At 42.5% G+C, this 20,149-nt stretch overlaps 2 protein-coding genes across 4 annotated transcripts in view; one reads left to right on the plus strand and one right to left on the minus strand.

Moving 5' to 3' along the window:
• Positions 1-10,233, plus strand: part of UBA6 (ubiquitin like modifier activating enzyme 6) — a 58,250-nt gene extending 48,017 nt beyond the window's left edge. For all 3 annotated transcript variants that reach the window (XM_090036824.1, XM_090036825.1, XM_090036826.1), the window contains 4 exons: positions 579-706; positions 1,522-1,609; positions 1,962-2,056; positions 3,983-10,233. In XM_090036824.1, the coding sequence (XP_089892950.1) occupies positions 579-706; positions 1,522-1,609; positions 1,962-2,056; positions 3,983-4,118 (447 nt within the window). In that variant the 3' untranslated portion in view covers positions 4,119-10,233. The remainder of the gene's footprint in view (positions 1-578; positions 707-1,521; positions 1,610-1,961; positions 2,057-3,982) is intronic.
• Positions 10,234-14,298: 4,065 nt separating this feature from the next.
• Positions 14,299-20,149, minus strand: part of STAP1 (signal transducing adaptor family member 1) — a 44,931-nt gene continuing 39,080 nt past the window's right edge. Inside the window, exons 9-10 of the mRNA XM_090036830.1 lie at positions 15,246-15,345; positions 14,299-14,447 (exon numbers count right to left, since the gene is read on the minus strand). Of these exons, the coding sequence (XP_089892956.1) occupies positions 14,335-14,447; positions 15,246-15,345 (213 nt within the window). The 3' untranslated portion in view covers positions 14,299-14,334. The remainder of the gene's footprint in view (positions 14,448-15,245; positions 15,346-20,149) is intronic.

Below are 20,149 nucleotides of genomic sequence, written 5' to 3' on the forward strand. Positions count from 1 at the left end.
GCTAGTAGTAGTAACAGCAACAAGCTGGACTGATATAAATCATTGATCTTAATTGGCTTTTTTTTTTTGTAATTCAATGAATTTCTAAAGAAAGATGTATTCTCGTTGGTTAATATAACCATTAAAACACACAGCTTTACAGCCCAACAGAGTCTTTTGATTAGATCTGGTACATATTTTTACAATGTAGGAAGAATCGCTATAGCAGTATATATTTACTTAAGCAATTAGCTCAGTATTTCAGGTTCTTTAGTTTTATGTATTCACCATGTTAGAAAATGGTAATGTCTATTTTATGAGTCCCTTTCAGTTCAAGCCATTAATATTCCTGGGTAGGATTGGGGGCCTTAAAACCTCGGGGGTGCCTGCCTGGCTTCCCCTACTTACTCAGATGTGTCCCCAGAGATTCCTAGTTGTCCTACTGACTGAGCTATGCAGCTCCCTAATGCTGACCTAAGCCTAATGGAAATTCTATAATTGAGTTGGTACTACTGACTGTGCCAAATATTATGTGCCAGCTTTGTTATAAGTAATACTTTACACTCTGTCAAGTAACCTAGTCATCTTGTGTACCCTAGGTTGCACTGGAATTGATCAAAATTGTGGGTGGTCATCCATTTGAAGCATACAAGAATTGCTTTTTTAACTTAGCCATTCCAATAATAGTGTTCACAGAAACTGCTGAAGTAAGAAAAACAGAAATAAGGTAAGGAACACAACGATGAAAGCCTGTGTTCTAAAACAAGGGGAAGCAACCTATGGCCCATGGGTTGGACCTGGCCACAGAACCTTTGGAACCATCAGCAAATGCTCTTCTCGTGCTGCGGCAGGGGACAAGGGCAGTAGTGGGTGGGTCAGTCCGGCTTGCAGCTGGAAAAAATTGCTTACCCTTGTTCTAGAAAGTTGTTGATTAGTGTTGGGGTATTTGGTATAATGTTACATCAAGAGCTAAAGACATACAGTTAATGTGCATGGGTTCTATCTCGGTCCTGGGTCCACATATTATCTTCCTAGAACAACATAATGAAACCACATTGGTCCCTGTAGCGTTCCTAGCAATTAGGGCTGTATGAAGCTTCAGTCTCCGATTCGATTCAACATGTTTCCTGTTTTGGGCAGTCCTCAGCCAGCTCTGGGCTGCAAATGCAGACTTCCCTGCACAGCTGAAGGCTGGCTGTGAACTTTCATGGATCTGCACTTTTGCAGTATGAAATACATGCAGTTGCTGTTTCACTGTCCCTAAGTCTTACTTGCTTTATGATTTAGATTTAGGAGCCCTTATAGGACCAAGGAATCCCTGTGCAGGGTGCTGTATGCACACTGTGAGAGATGGTACATGAGACAAAGGTGGAAAGGGAAATTGAGACCAGGAGGGGGCAGTGATTTCGCTCAAGGCTAAGCAACAGGTTAATAGGAGAGCTGATGACATTTTCAGCATTGGGGTAGGAAGAAGTCATTGAATTCACACTTCCAGAATGGAAGGACAAACAAACTGTGATTGCTGGCTTTCTTTTAAAACAGAAATGAGATATCGTTTACAATCTGGGACCGGTGGACTATTTATGGGAAAGAAGACTTTACTCTCCTGGACTTCATAAATGCTGTCAGAGTAAGACTTTGCCTATTGTAATGGTTTAATACAGGGCATAGGTGTAGGGCGGACATGGCTTGTGTTTCTTCAAGTGTGTGTCAAATTCCTGTTGAAGCCAAAATAATCACAGGTTTTAAGTGCACAGTACTATCGTCATCTGATCATGTGCACAGAGTTCATTTGAAATTTGTCTTGCTATTTAAATTATAGAAAAAATCATATGAAATCTCCAGTAAAATGTTACGTGGGTTTCATGAAAATGATTTTTTCTCTGGGATCTGTTTCCTTTGAAGAAATAGTTGCTTCTAAGTAAAGGACCTGTGTTTGTGTAGAACATTTTGTTAAAATGCCTGTGTTTTGTAAACTATAGGAGAAATACGGAATTGAACCAACAATGGTTGTACAGGGCGTCAAAATGCTGTATGTTCCAGTGATGCCTGGTCACATCAAAAGACTAAAGCTGACGTAAGTATCAGTAAATAGTAAAACTAAACTTGGAATCCAGGGAATATGAATTGATACCATTAAGAATGCTCTTAGATATTTTGCTGATGAGCATGTTAGGAATACATAAGGCTTCGTTCTATAGTTCCATTCCCTTAAGGGACTTTCAGAAATGCACAATTTCTGTTTACAAGTGTGATTAATTTTGTAGAACTTTCATTGGAGTGGGGAAGGAGGGAGACCTGTGACGTTGTCTAAACAACAAGAATGAGAGAGAGAGATTCAGGGGATATCTGACGGGAAGTAATTGGGAACAGATGTGCTGTCCAGTTCCACTAGAAATGAAACTGGGTGACCCAATGCAAGCTGGAATTGCCCCAAAAAGAGTGGACATAATTAAAATATTAAGTTTGTCCATGTGAGAGAGCTTATGCGTCATTTCAGTAAAAAGTTAGGGATACTGGGGTTGAAACATGGGATTTTCAAAAGTACATGAGTAAACAAAGAGCCTAGCTGACTTGAGTTCCTTAGTGACTTGTTGAAAATCTTATCTCCTTCAGTAGTTGATGCTCTCTTTTGACAGCTTTTCATGTTGATTAGGAATGTAAAAAAAAAACAAACTATCTTTCTTTCTTACTGAAGAAAGTGGAAAGGAAGCTGAAAGTGGCAGTCAAGCTGCCTTTTTGATAAGCACTTGCCAATTTGTACACTGACACTCCAGTATGACCACTAGTTTGGTTTAGTTTGAATGTTACTTTGACAGCCAGTTCCATGCAACAAGCTTCTCCCTGATCTGACTTAATACTTGCCTCCATTATAAAGCATTTTGAAATCTTCAAATGAAAAGTGCCATTGAAGGTTTAGGTGCTCATATTAGTTGGTGTAGCTGATGTAACTTCATGAGCTGTAGTGAAGTTAAATATGTAGCAGGTTGTCTGACTCTACAGCTTCAAGAAAATGTAATAATTTTTTGCAACTCCAGCCAGTTGTGTGATAAAGGAATATGGCCTGCAACAGTGCGTTTGAAATAAGCATCCATTAAATGTGATGCAGTGGTGGCTGAATTTGACTGTGTAAGCCAAACTGTTCTACTATAAGGCAAAGAAGGTTTAGCACAGTCTGCCATGAAGTTGATTGCCGGCAAGACTGTTCAAGTTTGCCTTGTCACTGAGCTGCCACAATGGTTTTTTGCTCTGTACCACAATAAACCATCCAAAATTGCACTTACTTCAAGGTAATGAATAAATCCCAGCCTTCTTTTACCACCATTACCCAGTTTCCAAATCTGTGGACATGGTAGGCCCAAACTGTGACAGTATTATTTCCTGCAAGTGGACATTGTACACTTTTGTATGCATTGGAGCAGAGCTCCCATGACACCTAGGTGCAGAGAACTAGAGAAACAGACATTGTAAGTAGACTTTGAAGGCTCTGAGAATAGACTGTTGAATTTGCTTGCATGTGGCGGAGAGAAGCTGGCCAAAATCATGACTCCATGTGACCCTTGGGTGCTATTTTTACCCCTTTGGTATGGGTAGCATCTGTTGCATGAATTTCACATGTCCTTCTCAAAGATGGGGAGGGGAGAGAATTGTGTTTATCCTTAGTCTCCCAGCCCTGAACAAAACTGCTTGTATGAGGAAGGAGGGTTTGACCGTTATGACGAAGTACTTCCTCTGCTTTTTATCTTGTATGGTTGCTGTTAAGCAACATATAATAGCTTAAAGCCTGAGTGGTCTGACAACAAAAGCATTAACTGAAATGAGGCCTTCTGCAACTCCAGAACAACTTTGGTATACCTGATTAACAGAAGGCTCATTCTTTTCTAACCAAGTCACTGATGCATTGGACTTTGTGGTAATAATTTGCTTTAGTTCAGGATAGCTCAGCATTTGGCTCCTTGCTTTTCTTTCAGTATTTATTAAGCGGCTTTTCCTTCCTTTGTAGGATGCAAAAGCTTGTGAAACCATCAGCTGATAAAAAGTATGTGGATCTCACAGTATCATTTGCTCCAGAAACAGATGGTGATGAAGACTTACCAGGCCCACCAGTTAGATACTATTTTACCCATGAAAACAATTGATGATAGCTCTGCTAACATCACTCCAGGACCGTTTGCTTTGAAAGGAGTGTGCTAGGATCAGCTATTTTTTTTTTTTTTTTTTAACAAAATGGTACTACGTATTTCTTTTGGTGAAGCCTTAATTGAAACAGAAATAGTGGAAACCGGTGAACTGCACTGAAGAGCTCTAAGAAACTGGATTTATATTTCACTTGTCCCTGTTCCCCTCATATGTGTTCATTGCTAAGCAGGGTTGGTAGCTTTCTGAAATGGAATGTCATGTATAATCCTTACTGCAAAGAAGAGATTTGTGTTAATTTATGAGGGTGGAGGTATGTGAGGGGCTGCCCTAGTAAGCCTTATAGATTATGCTATATGCAAGGTAAGTATTAAAGAGGGGATGGTGCATGAATTGGGGAAATTGCCATCCTACAATACTTCACATTCAAAAGCATCTTAAAGTCCTTTTCTCTCGGGACTTTCTTCTGAAGTTGGGATTCCAGCCACATCGTTGAACCTCTAGGCCAAATTCATCCCAGGTGCAACTGCCATTAAAACAAAATGAACTTCCCCATTTATGCTGTTGTTGTTCTTGTGAAAACATAAGGGAACAACCAGTCAACTGCTATGAAATTGTCCTGGCTTTTTTTGAAGTCAAACAAGCTATGGCGACTGAGTGTCTACAATGCGATCATACTCTGCTATACTGCAGTATAAGCGAAGTTGAGCTTTACTGGAGAACGGTGCCATTAATCTCCAACAAAAAGCTCTTCTGCCTGAAGAAGGGGCAGGTGAAGCTGTGGCTACCTTTTTTTTTCCCCTAACACCTCCTCATTAGAGTGCACTGTAGCAAACCATGACTTTCTGAATGGGTTAGGGCAGGGAGGCACTATATGTACTTCACACCAAATGTCTTGGATTCTAAATTCTTTTTTTTTGGTGCCATGCCTCTGTAGGGAAACTTTGTCATACAACAGTCTACAACACAACTCTAACAGACTATTGAATTTATATTAGCTTCAGCCTTTGCATAGATATCTAAAGTATGGCAGACCCATCTAATTCAGTAGAAATAATTAGGGAAGTAGTTTTAGCTATGGCAGTAGCTAAGAGGTGAAATACAGAAACAGCCATGACATTCTTTCTCAGCATCTGCATACCAAATGTTGTATTTTAAGATTTTTTTCCAATTATGGAGAACTAATACAAGTGACGTGGGAACAAAAATGTAACCAACAGCTTTTTTAACAGCTTACATCTGCTACAAGTGATGTAAAACTTGTTCCCCACTCTCTAATCAAATGTCAATAAATGATTCCTTCTGGTAAGCATTAGAGATGCATAACCTGCCACCTGAAATACTGGAGAATAATCCTTGTTCTTTTTTCCTCTTCCCTGCAATTTGTATATTCTAGAAAAAAATCATCAGGACTTTGGGCATTTAAACACCAAAGATATGTTGAATCTAAAAGCTGGAATCCACACCATTTACTCCAATATTTGGGAATTCATCTTAAATGTAGTCTTTCTTTTGGAAGCTGTACATATTTTTTTACAATCAACATAGCTTAAAGATATAATTTTATAGTTTTGGTTTAACAACCGGCTGGATTATTTAATTTGTTTGGGGGTTTTTTGTTGTTTTTTTTTTTTACAACTTAAAATTGTGAAAGGCAAAAAAAAAAGATATAGAAATGGGAAGGTGTACAATTAACAGAAGGCATAAACAGACAGAATATTTGGTTCTAAATAATGAGTGAAATGTGTTTGCAGAGAAGTATGAATCCCAGATACAATATTTAATTGATATAGGGATAGTTTTTATTTAAATGTTTGGGACAAAATGCAAAGAGCTGTGATCTCTAAAAGTCAGGAGCTAGGAAACAATAACATGAGATTTGAGTGACAAACTCTTGTTTATGTACTTGGTGTGAAAGCAGTCTGGTATATTAGTTGAATGTGGATATTGCACAGATACTTTGAGAATATGTGGTATATAGGCTACTTTTCATTTGAGTGCTTTCTCATAATTAACAGCTTTCAGGGTTAAAAGTAAATATGCAGGTGAAGAGCTTTTTGTTGATGGCTTCACACTTCCTGATAGCATTTTGTAATGGGCAGTGTTAGCACTTGAAAACAGGACTTGCTCTTGCAAGCTGTCCTTATATGGAGGCCAAAAAAAGCAAAACAGAAATAATTGCACACAGGCCTAACCAGTTTGTGTCTGCTGTTTGTTTGTGTGTTTGTCCCAAGGAAGACTGCTTACTTGGACAGATGAATTTAAAGGCATGTGTCAGCTATGCATTTTAAGTTCATTGGTATCTTGGGATTTGTCTGAGCATAGGTGGGCTTTTTATACCTAGATATCCCAAGTACTTACTCGGAGTTTCAAACAGCTCACCTGACAAAAGAGAATTTATTTTTTCTGTATTAAAAACAATGCCAAGTACTGACAAAGGGATGAATGTCATTATGAATGAAAATGCGTAGTGTGCATGTTGGGGCAGTTATTCAGCACCCAGTTTAAGTCTGGAAGTTACCCATAATTCAAAACTACTAAAAGACAGGATTTCAGTAAAAGAGTACATTCAAAGCTGGGCTAAAAAACCTTGGTTTTTAATATGCATGGCTGTAAATTGATAGATCTTGAGATCTTTAAACATCATAGTGGCTTCACACACAATTCAAGTATAGTACAAGTCAAAAAAATGCTCTTCTTAAATGAAACTTTGGTTTATAACATACTTATTGTGTCTGATAGAGCAATGGTTCTCAACCTTTTTTTGTACTGGGACCCATTTGTAAACACTGATGGTCCGTCCTGCCCCGGCCCCACAGTGTGTGGGGCAGGGGGTGAGTGGGTGGCCCAGGGGAGCCTCAAGCAGCTCCTTTCAGGCTGGAACCCTGCCAGCCTGCGAGGGAAAAGTCACGGTTTCCCATGCTTTTCTCCTTTTTAAAGGAGACTCCATTTTTAAAGTTTGCTTGTGACCCTTTCATATATTGTTGTGACCCACTTTTGGATCACGACCCATGGGTTGAGAAACACTGTGATAGAGGAATCATTTACTATAAATGCTTAGGGCACAGTGTAACATTAGAGCCTTCCCCACAGCCAATTCTATAGCAAGCCTTTTCTCTGTAAGAGTGAGTTAACTACTTTTTGCTAGAACACTTGCTCTGAATGATTTTTCTCTAAACTGTTATTCCTTGGAAATAAATGAGTGTTGGCATAAAGACAGAATTTTAAATAGTCTGACTGAAAACCCTATCTCTTCTTCAGCTAAGTCTCTCTACTGTTATGTTGAATACTCATTAGTTCTTCTGTCACTGTGGACCCTGGCACATTTGCACTAATGTGTTGTTTTTTCTACTAATTATGGGAACATAATGTACGTAAAATGTCTACACCTCACCTATACTCTGTGTAGGTCCCAACAACTGGGTGGCTCAAGTGCTATGCACAGGGCAAGTGCCTTGTCTGTGATCCCACTGTTTCTCCTTACTGGTGGAGTAGTAATGGGGAATTTTTGGGCAGGGATGATAGTAGCATAGACTAAGAGGAAAAGTACAAGGTTGGTTTTTTTTTGTGTGTGTTTGTTTTACACATTTGCATGCTAAAACTTAAGCTTTTTTTATTTTAAACAGAGTTAAACTATTTATATAAAGCTTCAAAAGCATGTTCTGTAACCATAGATGCAGTCTCTCCCTGTACCTGCAGGAAAGATTAAATAAGAGCCAATGTGGGCACTGGTCCATTTCTCACCTGATACCTTTAATCCTGCACCCTAACTACAGTAAGGGCACTGACAGAAAGCACTCTACAGCCGTGTGCTGGCAGAAGTGCATGGATGCAAAGCACTTTTAAAAAGTGTCCGATCACATGACAAATGAACCCTCACTACATGCGGGTTCAGATGAAGGCGCTCCAAAGCAGAGTGCCTTCATTAACTTCCGTTAGTGCATGCCAGGCGCCAGGCTAGACTGAAGCTCTCTTCAGAATGGGAGGGGGGATGGGAGGGAGGTAGTTCTGTCTAGGGTTTGCCTGGCCTATGCTGGAAGGGGGGAGGAGGGTGGACTGGATCCCGCCTCAAGGTGGAGGGCTCCAGTCCACCCGCCAAAACCCCAGAATGGACCCTGTCATTTCCCCCTCCTATCCTGAGACAGCACTAAAGCTGGGAGAGGAGAGGCAGGGCTATGGGAAGAGGCTGCAAACCTGCAGCTTCTCTTGCTGGATCGGCCCAAAGTGGAGTTTGATCCTCTACCCTCCAGATCCAACAGCAAACATCTGTTCGGTCAGGAGGATTGGTCTAACTCATGATGTTTTCTGGGAAGCACCATGAGTTAGACTGGGGAGCTGCATGTCTGTCAGCACCCTAAGTGACAACATGGACTATGCCACTGCTATTCACTTTAGCTTACAAACAAAATTATTGTTTTCTTAAGCAATTTGCACATTGGAAGTTACACAAACAGTAAAGAATAATAGAAGTTCTCACTTCTTTCAAGTCACAGCAACGTGCAGATAGCAATTTCAAATATTAAACTGCCTCTCTGATTTATTTCAATGGACTGGTGTTCCTCTCTGTTCTGAAATGATTAACCTTGAATGTCTTCTGTATATGCAAAGTTACTGTAATCCTATGGAAAATCAGTGTACATTTCTGTGTCCTTTGAACAGTGTTCAAAGCAGTGCCTCCATCTCTCTCTCTCTCTCTCTCTCTTCTCTGCTGAATAAGACTGACCTGGTTGCAAGGAGAAGGATGGGAATGTCTCTGATCCATTAAAGGGATACATCTACCATTCATTACTCCAGTTTCTAATCTAGAACTACTGTTGAGATTTGTTTAGACGTAGATGACGTAAAGCAGAAAGGCTGCTTTGTGGCTTTATCTCTACCTAGCTAGGAGGAATTGGCCCACTTACAGAGATGGATCTTGCTGTTGTTAAAGTGGCTTCAAGTTCCAAGCATTTACTTTGTAGCAGATACCTGAAGTAGGGAAATCTTTGCTGACTGCTTATCTTCTGGGTAGACATCAAAACATTTTGGTTCTAAGCTATCAAACTCTAAATTGACCTTAGCTGAAGACTCTTTGCTTTGCACCCTCCTGCCCCATATACTGTTGCAGCTGCTGAAGCTGAGAACCACCCCAGCCCCATTTACTAAAATTGGGAATCTAAGACTGGTAGGAAAAAACCCTTGGTGAGAGGGCCCTTTTGAGATTCACTTTGCCCACCTTGGTTTACAGTAGTCTGAACTTCTTATGCTTTTGGAGATTCTAAAGAGGTGGGGTGCTGAGAGGGGGTTCCTCCTTCCATCCTGCTTTTGAGGAAGCTGCTCCTGCTTGGGGCTGGACCCCTTGGAGATGGACTTTGCTCTGTACGAATGTGAAGGCATTCTATTTCAGATGCTGCAGTTTATTTCACCAGCTTCCAGGCTTTTATTTTTGGTGCACAGTAATCCTGGAATCAGGAGCCTGCAGCCATTTCTGAGGCTATAAAGACTTCTGTCAAATAGGTGCGTGCCACATAATGTTTTGTTCCCGACCTGCTTTTGCAGCTCTAAAAGAGCTGGCTCATGTGGTGTTTTCTGAACTCAGTCTTATTGTTTCTTTTGATCTTTCACCAAGAGGTTCTGAAAAATGAAGAAAATTGCATGTTAGCTCCAGAAAAGGGAAGGTTATCATATAAAAAGCATTCCAGTCTTAAGAGCCTCCTAGCAGAGCATTCACTTCTCCAAGCATGGCTTCTCAGGACAAACTCATCTTACTAGCCTTATTGTAGCACCTACCGACCCTGGTTGTCAGGAATCAGGGCCTCACTGAGCAAGCCACGGTTATTTCCATATTATTTTGCCATAACTTTGCCATTACTTCTGTGTTGGGCTGGTTCCAGGTCCTGTCTACTCATGGCAGTGGGAAAAGCTGGAAGAGGAGTTCAAATATTCAAGCTGCTTTGTGGGAAGAAGTGTGTCATAACTCCTAAGTGCTGCCTTTGGTTCCACTAGCAGAATTCCGAGACTAGTTTGTAATTGCCCACTTTTACTATACACCACTCTCAAAGGCACTTGCAAACCTTTGTAAATGACCTTGTTTCCTATGTCACCTCAGATGATGATTAAAGTAATTTCTAAAACTTGCATGCTTCTTGCTGTTCATTTCCTTGGAATTTCTCAAGTTTGGCTGATGAACATCACTTGAATCACTTGTTCAGCACTAATGTGTTTGTGTTCCTTGTGCTGTATGACAAGTTGCTAGATTATTTTTGTAAAATTCGGTGAGCCTGAGGTACAGGTCAAAGTTTTTTGTTTCCAATCTAGTCCAGAACTTTTTTTTTAATGTTATCATCAGCCATAAGGAGTATAAGTGCTTTATGGAGCACTTTTTAGCAAAATGTAACTATTATGGTAATTGCCCAACATCCTGAATTAGGAGTGAGGCCCTGATTTGCTAGGCCTTGTGTGAATAGGAGAATAATCCCTGTCCTGAACAACTTTATCTATCCTCTGATGGTATCTTTGAGTTACGCAGCTTTGTTAACTGCATGTGTGTTTTAACTAGAGTAGGTGGAGAAAGAATTGGGAAATTAGTTACAGTTCACTGAGTGCTTGGCCATAGTCAGGAGGCTACGTTTTAAACCATGTAGCCACTGTAAGACTTGCAGAGGGATGACAAGGAGGTTATGAGAAGGGGACTGTTCAAGTTCTTCAGGGAGCTTTCCCCAAGGATAAGGGGAGAAAGACCAAAGGTGTATTTAAGGGAAAAGTGTATTAAATGGGCACTGACAGCTGGGAATGTTGTCAGAATTACTTGATTGGTTAGGGTGGGTTGGACTAAATTATGAAGTACCTCACAAGGCAAAAACAGGAAGGTTGTATTTGAATGGAGAGCCAAGGAAGAGACTTGTAGGGGAGTATGTGGAAACTGGGCTTGTAGACAGTGAGGAAAGGTGAGATTTTAGAGAGAAGTGAAAAGAAAAGGCTTGGAAAATTAGAAATGACCTGTATGTGCAAGTCTGAGAAGGGTGAGTCAAACGTGATGCTCGCATTGCAGCTTCGCATGTAAGGAACACATTAGAGGCCTTGGTATAAGGCCTTGGAGGGCTGGACCTGATGATTTCATAAGATCCTTTCTAGCCCTAAACTTCTGTGAATCTGTGAAGTGCTCCATCCTGTACATATCCTCTACTATATAAAGAAAGGGACTATTGTTGTATAAGCCCCTTTGTCCTGATTTTAGATAGAGGGCTCCCTTTGCAGTATTAGAAAGAGCTGGGGAGAGGACTAAAAGTTTTGGGGAACAACATTCAAGAGCTTAGTTTTTGCCATGCTGAGATTAAGGGGACTGGCCCTCTATAAAGGGATTTGGAAAGATGGGGCCCAGATACTTGACTGGATGGCAGGAGATAGCTTAGTGGCATGGAGGACCAATGTTGACTTGGAGGCTGCCCTTTGCTAATCACTATGAGAATGAAAGTGGGAAAAAGTGCAATGTGGTAGCAGCTCTTGTCATACCAGAGTAACAGTCTTCAGTATTCCATCCTGTTCCTTTCCAGTAACACAGGGCTGAGCAAACCTTTGAGCCAATGTGCATTGGGTCTGAGGATGGTTCAACATCTACTGCGACTCTTACACAGGGAGCACTTGTTTGTTTCCCAAACAGGCTTTGTCTATTTGTGAATTTGCCCAGTTATAGCCATTGCTATAAACCACTTGTGCAGCTACTTGTGCTTGTATGAATCCAGCCTATATCAGCTCTGGTCCTATGAGAAGTTTTCAGAGGTGCAGCTATGATGAGTGACCAGGACAAAATCATACAGTAGATAAGGCTGCTACTAAGTCGCACCCAGATCCTGTAAAGGAATGCAACTCTTTGCGGTCATGTTGCTGTGCAGACCTAATTCAGGACAGGAAGGAAGTACTGTAGCTGGTTGAAGCTGCAACGATAAGTTTGGAGGGCAAAGATATTAATTAGAATTACACGTAGGTTATACCATAGAACGTTCTTTTGCTATAGGGTTTATAAAGACAGTAGAGAAGCAGGGGGTTATTGGAGACATGTTTGTTATGAAAAAATGGATCATATTACAATTAAAGCCAGCATCTGCTGTTCAGACTGGCTTCAGTGTTGTTGTAACCACAGCTTCCCATCATTGTGTTGGTGATCCTGTGTGCCAGACAGAGTCTGGATCACTGCAGGTCCCGTCCTTTAATACCCTGCTTTGACTCGTGAAGAAATCACTCAGACCTGTTTCAAATCATTGCACATTAAAATAGCTGCTACCTAATCTTATGAATATTTGCATCTATTTTAAAGCAATGTGCATGTAGGATTTAGTGCCTGCAGTTTCCTTTTGCTTCCCTATTACTTTAAATATACTAAAATAATGGATGTGTCCTAAATCCCTGTAGTGTTCTGGAAGACTAGGTGAGAACAATAGGACTGAAACGAAGGATGCAGACAGAAGTTATACTTTTCGTGCAATCGGCCCCCTGAAAATGCTTTACAGTCATTCCGTGATATGCACACAGCTGCAGAGCACTTTTAAAGTGTCTGATTGCATGGCAAATTAACCCTCATCAAATCAGAAGAAGGTGCTCCACTTTAGAGCACCTTAGGGAACTTGTGTTCCCTAGGGTTAATTTGTGGCATGATCAGGGCTCCTGCAGGTAGGCTCAATTTCCCCTCCCCCACCTCCCTTGTTGCTCCTAACAGGCAAACACTTGTTGGATCAGGGCAGCACTAACTGCCTAGCATGAGTTAGCAGGGGCCTGCATGTCTGTCAATGCCCCAAGTTTCCTAGCTCAGCAAGCAGTAGCACAAAGAAGGTATGGGCAAGGTCAAAAAAACAACAAACCAGGATATTATTTGCATGGACTTTAATTGCCTTGGTCAAAAATTGTGATTCCACGACCCTGGAGATGCCTTCCCAGTCTAATAGCTCCTTAAGCACTTGCAGTTCTGCTTCCAGACATCTCTAGAAGCATCCTGAGCTGTGCTCCTCCCTAAGTGGATCTGCCCTCCCTGCATCCCACCTGCCATTGGGTTTTAGAAATAAGTCAGGGCAGTACCTAACTCTCCTGAGATACCTGACATGATGGGCAGGCTCAGAGCTATGCTTAACACATCATACTGGATTGGGTACCTCAGCAAATGCAGTTGTAGCTGCTCTCTTGAAAATATGGCTAACAGAAGGGAAAGTTGCTGTTGCCTTATAACAACTTAATGGTTTGACCACATGCTTAGGAAGTGAGAGACATGGGTGAAAATCTCTCCTCGCTCTGTGGGGATACAAAAACTTGTTCCTCACCTCTGAGGAGAAGGTCCTATTCACCAAGCCAAAGGCAAGGCTGAGCGGGAGCAAACTACTTCCTCCAAAAGTTGTGCAGAAAGGAATGCAAAATTTGTGGGGCCAGAAAATGAGCAAGGAGCAGCCTGACCGTAGCCTGCTGGTTCGAGCATCTGGGTGAGAGAGAGAAGTCCTGCATTTTCGTCACTGTTTCCAGCACTGGTTTTGTGTGCATGTTACATTTAAAGGTAGTAAATAAGAAGCAGACATAATCTTTGGAGCCCAGGTCTCCCTTTCCCACGTGAGTGCCCTGACCATAAGGGCAGAAGCATGCTCCTTATTTTCTGTATGCTACCTCAATTGTGCCATTTTTGATCCAAGAGAGCAGCTCAGCTTGCTAGGCCTATGCAGTTCTTCATGTCTTTGAAGTGTGATGGAAAGAGTCAGTGACATTCATACTGGTTTCTCACTCATCACAAATGGACAGATATTACATAGGCCACCTGACGTGCTAGTCCCTTCACATGCCTAGGTCTAAACAAGAAAGCTAGAGGCAGACTATTGTGTTTCCTTCCTGACCCTGAGAGTCACTTCCCTCTCTTAACGATAGCAACTGCACTCTTGCCTCAAAATCAGTAACTAGTAAAATCTTCACAAGCATGTTTGACAATGAGAACGAATCTGTAAGGCGCGGTGCTGCCTCTACCAGCCATCCTGAGAGATCCTCTTCAGAGAACAACATAATGTTGCTTTTGAGAGAAGATTGTGCAACCTGATCAATAGAGAGAGATATTTCCTGTCATGCTACATTTGTACTGCCCCCTTATGTAATGCTTTCTTTACCAAAAGTCTTACTGGTGCTGGTCCTCAAATAAAACTTTCATGCTAAAAGAAGGCATTGTTTCCTCACCATTTGCAGATATGGATATTCCTGCAGTAAATCCAAGATGCTTCAAAGTGGTTCTGTGAATTTCACAGGATCAGGGCTTATATGCAACTTCTCTTTTTCCTTACAGACAATAGCCTGGTACATCGCTGATGGAGTGTACTTTGAAGCTAGTGCTTCTGTAGGGGGGAAGGGGGGATGGAAAAAAGAGACAAGATTTTGTATTCTTCCTTTGCCTCAAACTCGCTTTCTTTGGAACAGCCTAGTCCCACTTTTCTTTCATTTGGGTCAACTCATCAGATACAAGATTTAAGTGGGGTGAGCAAAAACAAATCTTGCTGGGTGTGGGTGTTGCTTAATGTGGTATTTAAAATCAGACAGCTTCATGGAAGACAAATATGTTAAATGCCCAGCACTAACTCTCTAGTGGGTTTTGCAGCTGCAATGCTGACATGGCTGGGCAAAGATGAAGTACATGTGCAGAAAATCAATGGTCACTTTAAGTATGCCCACATTCAACTTCACATGTTATTTTTAAACACATGCGACACACCTGCAGTGTTAGAGGCTGGGAGAGAATTGAGCTCAGGAGGCCTCTTCTCTGTCTACTGCAACCACTCACTGCAACATACTGCTTCGGTCATGGTTTTCTCTCATCAGACTTTTCTTTGCTACCCTTGCATATATGCAATTTATTATTGTAAAAGACTTCTGACGCATGGAATTTTTCTCCTTGAAACTAGCTGCTCAGCTACCATAAGACTGCTCCAAAAGAAGCAGTAGTTTATAATTAGGAATGGTCATTGGTACTAGAAATGTAATGGGTAGTCAAAAAACCAGAGCCTCTGGACAGCCCCTTACCACAAGTGTACTGTGCTGATAAAACTGAATGCTGTTCTGTAACACAGTTGCTGACCACCTCTCAGTAAGATGGTTCCAGCAGAAGCAGTCCTTATGCTCAGCAATGAATGACCTACCCGATTTGTTGTCATAGGTGTGCATGACCAATGGCTTCAGGTTCCATCGTGTTTCCTTGACAAAGTAATTAATGACATCGTGCAGGTTCTGGAACATCACCTAGGTAATTAAAAAGGCATGACGAGATTATGGCAAGCTAAGTTTTCTGAAAGAGGGCTGCAGGTAGGTACCTCAAGATGTTGCCAAGTTCCTAGAACTGCATCTACCCCAAATGCAGCAGGCTGCAGCACTTCCCATCAAAGAAATGAAAATGAGAACAATCAGGAGCACCCAAATACCTGAAGAAGCACTTTGTGGTCTTTCAGAGTGGTAGGGGTGGCATGCTGTAGGCAGAAGCTCCCACAGTGCCCAGGGAGAGTGGAGACCTCTACCCTGTGCTGCAGCCCAGTTCTGCATCTCTGAACAAGCTAGCAAGATGGGATTGCTTCCCAAATCCCTACTGCCTTTCTACAACTGCTCACTCTCTGCCTATGCAAAGTAAGACTGCTTGTAGCTCAGCCGGAAACAGGCCTGTGGTGTTCTTCAGCATCCTCACAAATTAATTAAGGCTTGTAGCTGCAATGCCAGTAAAGCAGTCTTTCTTGGGGCCCTCTGCTCCCCCACAGTCGAGCAAGGTTTACCCACAACACACAGATTTTCTAGGGAGGTTATAACAGAAGAAGCAAAATGTCTGAACCTCTCTAAGCTGGCCTGCAGCATGGTATGAATGTGGCTATGCTGCTGTGACATTAGAGGTTGTGTGTACAGAGCATCACAGTGTGTTTCAGCACAGGGCTACCTGGTACAGTGAATGAGAGGGACAGCTATACATCAGTAACACTTCTCCTGTGAGGAACAAACATTTCACCAGCCTGCTCCCAGTTAATACTGAGAAGAGGAAGTATGAGTCAATGCTCAAATCTGGTATGGTACTGGGAAGAGGAAGGAAAAGTAGAGGGTCCAATTTTATGAAGTTAGGCTATTGAAGAGCTGTGTTCTGTAGGTTGGGGTGGGATGACTAACCTCCTGGGACTTCCTCCTTTCCCATGAGCTGCTTCTGCTCGGGGTTAAACCAACTGCCACATCTGGGATCCAAAAGGAATTTTACCCCACCGTCAGATTGGTGTGGGCTGCAGGGGTGTTTGCCTTCCTATGTAGCAGAGAGGAATGGCCCCTTGGATCTCTCAAGTGTATTTCAACCATCCTTGCAATGGTGGAACACTGACAGCCTTGGGCCCCTGCTTTACCTGTGAAAATCTTGGTGTTCTTGGACAATGTGCTATGCAGTTGTGTGACAAGGTTGATTGTGTAGTTTTAGAAATGGGTTAGACAAGCAGGCAGTTGGATTAGATGACCTTCTGAGGTCCCTCCCAGTTCTACTTTTCTATCGTTCTATGATTGATTCTGTAATGGTGACATCCATGGGACCAAGGGTGGATTTTTAGCCGTGGCAACTGTGGGGATCCATTTAATGTAAGGGGGTCAAATATAGGGGCCCACGGTTGGATCTGGCCTGAAGAACTGGTTCATTCAGCTTCCCAGTAGTCTGAGGGGCTAGTGGAAGTTGACCACAGTCCTTGTGGGGTGTGGCCTGCCACAGGATTTGGGGTCCCTGGACCCAGTGCGCATGGCTCTTAGCAGTGGGGGAAGGGAGTGGGGGAGCAAGGGCTGTGTACAGCCCTCGTTTGCCCTGTTGCCCAGCCCCTGCTGTTGGCCTCAGATTACTACTGCTGCCTATTCATGCTGCTGCCTGGATGCAAACCGGCACCACTGACCACAGATCCCTGGACTCAGTACAGCTTCCATACAGCCAGCCCAGGAGGGGCCCCAGGAGTTCAGATCCAGCCTGGGGTGAGTTTGACATCCATGACTTAAACTAATCCTGACAGCCAAAAAACTAGGGCAGTGCTGCATACGAATTCCCTCCAAAGGAGTCAACTCACGCCCTTCACCCCCTGTTATTCTTTCAAAATACCTGAGGTTGAAAGGCCTAACACCCTACAGCAGGCAACCTCTTCTGCCTGTGGGCTGGAATGACTCACCTCAGCTCACAGGCAGATGAGTGAGTGCTGGGACCTGTCTGCAGGTGGCATTTCTTCCTGTGATCACAAAGGGAGAGTGGCTGCAGCCAAAGCCCCTCACCACCGAATGCTGCCAGAACCCTACATCTGGCGGCCTGTTGAATGGCTACATGGGCTGTAGGTTGCCAACCCTTGCCCTACAGTAGAAACCTGGTTTGAATGGCCACTTCGGGATCTAGCCTTTCCCTTGTAGCAAAATGGTGGGGAACTTAACTGACAAGTTCTTAAGATGGACTTTATTGTAACACAGATTAAAAAAAAAAGAGTAAAGTTGATATTAAGGCTGACAATTCTTTTACAGGAGAACTGAAGTGCTTCAGAGGTTTTAGATTTTATATGTACAGTACTAAAGTGATATTACAGCCATGATTGTCCAGGATTATGTAAGTGGCAAAGATACTTCTGGGGTGAGATTTTTACTGGACTAACCGCATGGTTGGAACAGCCAGCCAAGCTTTCAAATGCCATGAATTCTTCACCTGGTCAGACCTGATGTAGAATGCATGGCATTTGAAAGCTTGTATAACTTTATTCCAACCATGCAGTTGGTCCAATAAGAGAGATCACCTCCACCCCATCAATCCTTGCTTCTCACATTTTATATACATGGCAGTTTGTTTTGAAAATAACTTTTGGGTCATACTTTTTAATTTAATGTTAACCATCTCTGGTAGTTTTTTCCTGTTTTCAACTGTCCTTGTAAGGTATAGTAAGAAGTGAAAGTTGAAGATCTCTGGCCACATCGCTTCTTATTCTGGTACAAAGTAGTAGCTTTTTTAATTATTTTTTTTATTCTTACATTTTCATTTTTTTCCTGTTCACTGGGTCTTCAGGATTCCTGTTTTTTCTCCTGGCCTGCTTCAATTCTATTATTAAATCTTGACTCACCACTTCTACCCATGCCACTGATTTAGCAGCAGCTGCATCCCTTGCTCTCCCTCCATTTTAAAAAAAATAAAACAGATATAACTGGGCAGCTCTCCTCCTCACTGCAGTGGATGACTAACAGAGGCAGTGTTATGGCGGGTCCTGGGCAGCCACATCTGGGGGTCACCCAGGATCAAAAGAAGCAACCAACATCGGGGAGAGTGCAGAATCTAAGTATAGGGGGTCAGGAAACCAGAAGCCAAATCTGAGAACCTGAGTCACAGATCCAGAGGGTTGAGCAGTGCACAGTCAGGAGGGTAGCTTGGTCTGGTAATCAAGAGTTCAAACCAGAGTTGGATTAGGGAGCTAAAGGATCAGGCGAAACTCAGGGTTTGTGGGCAAGACAGGTCAGCTAGCTAGAGAATCTATCGAAGAGCCAGTAGAGGCACAAGTTGTGGGCAAGGCAGCATGGGTACAAAATTGAGCCTTGTTGCCCAGACACTTCCTCTTCCTGGTCATGAGTTTTTATAGGAAGGGGTAAAGGGTCAGCTGACCCAGGCTGGTCGCTCTGGTTGCAAGAAATGGGTGGGTAGCTAAGCTTAGATAGTGAGTTCTGACTACCTACATCTACCCTGGTTTTCTACCCTGGTTCTCAGCTGAAAAGGTGGCAGGCTGGGATGAGTGGCTATGCTAGATAAGTAGAGACCCCAAATTCAAGGCTGTGGCCTGATAGGCAGTAGTTTGAATGGTGTCTTCTGCTGATGACAGGGTTTCGCTTCCAGGACTGTCTTCACCATGCCCTAAATGAACACAACCCCTTTCCCCTTCTGAGGACTCTGCACAGCTGGGCCACCCTGGGGACCCTGTTATATTTCAGTTACCTCCATTGTCACCTGCCTGGAAACCTCTATAGGTTTGCTATTTATGCTTGGGGTGTAGCTTTTAAAACAAAATTGTGAATCTAAAATCTGGGCCCTGTTTCAGGCCACTTGTCAAAGGGGCATATCAAACTAGTACTGTTTAGTTTAACTGCCTTTCATATAACCTTCCTCTCTCCTTTCTGTTCTAAGTATCTATCTAAGGTTAACAGTTCCCACATCCTATTCCAGTTAATCTGGCAATACTTCATGTTGGACACCTCAGGAAAATGTAGCGTGGATTTCATAAGAGAATGAATCTGGAGGAGGTGGGTAACAAGGTGGAGTACCCTTTTAAGGTTTCTCTGGAACTCAGGATCAAACAGCCTAGGTGTAATAAAGGAGCTTCCTGCCCTGCCTTAGGCTGGGGATCTATATAAAGAGAAAAGAAGCTGGAGGGGGAATGTTTGGAAGTTCTTCTGGGTATGGCTAGTAGTAGAACTCTGCCTAATGTGGGCCCTAGAGTCTACAGTTTTGATTACTTGGATTCAAGGTCGTAAGGTAAGGGCATTATGATCTTGGATAGCTGTGCCTTCAGAAGAGTGAGGTCCCTGCTGGCTGGGATTGGTTTGGAGGAGCTCTCCAATTGGGCAGGGCTTTTTGTTTGGTTTGGTTTCCTCCTTCATCAGATGCTTTACAGGATAGCACCTTGAGCATACAGGCAGGGCTAACAGGAGTGGTGATTTTCTGCTCTGAGCAAGGAAAGATGACGAGAGCCTATCCAGACAACTAATTAACCTGCAATTGTTGTTGAAAGCCAGAAGTAATTTCTTGAGTGGTTTGTTACCTATATCCTGCAAATCTAATAGCAGCATCTAAACATTATCTTGTAATACCATTAGAATTTTGGCAGTATACCCAGCCTCATTTTGTTTGCTAATTAAAGTTGCTAAGGAGTAATGAAGAAACAGACATTTCAGAACTAGAAAGAAGAGAAGTCTGTGATGGACATAAAGTTGGATTGATTTAATTTAAGGTGTTGATTTTAGCAGATATTATTAGATTGGTACCAAGGGCTACATGGACACAACCCCTTCAGTTTTCACTGGGTTTATTTCC

The sequence above is a fragment of the Crocodylus siamensis genome, chromosome 2 (genome assembly GCF_052110815.1).
Source record: "Crocodylus siamensis isolate JL-2025a chromosome 2, ASM5211081v1, whole genome shotgun sequence".
NCBI classification, from domain to species: Eukaryota; Metazoa; Chordata; order Crocodylia; family Crocodylidae; genus Crocodylus; species Crocodylus siamensis.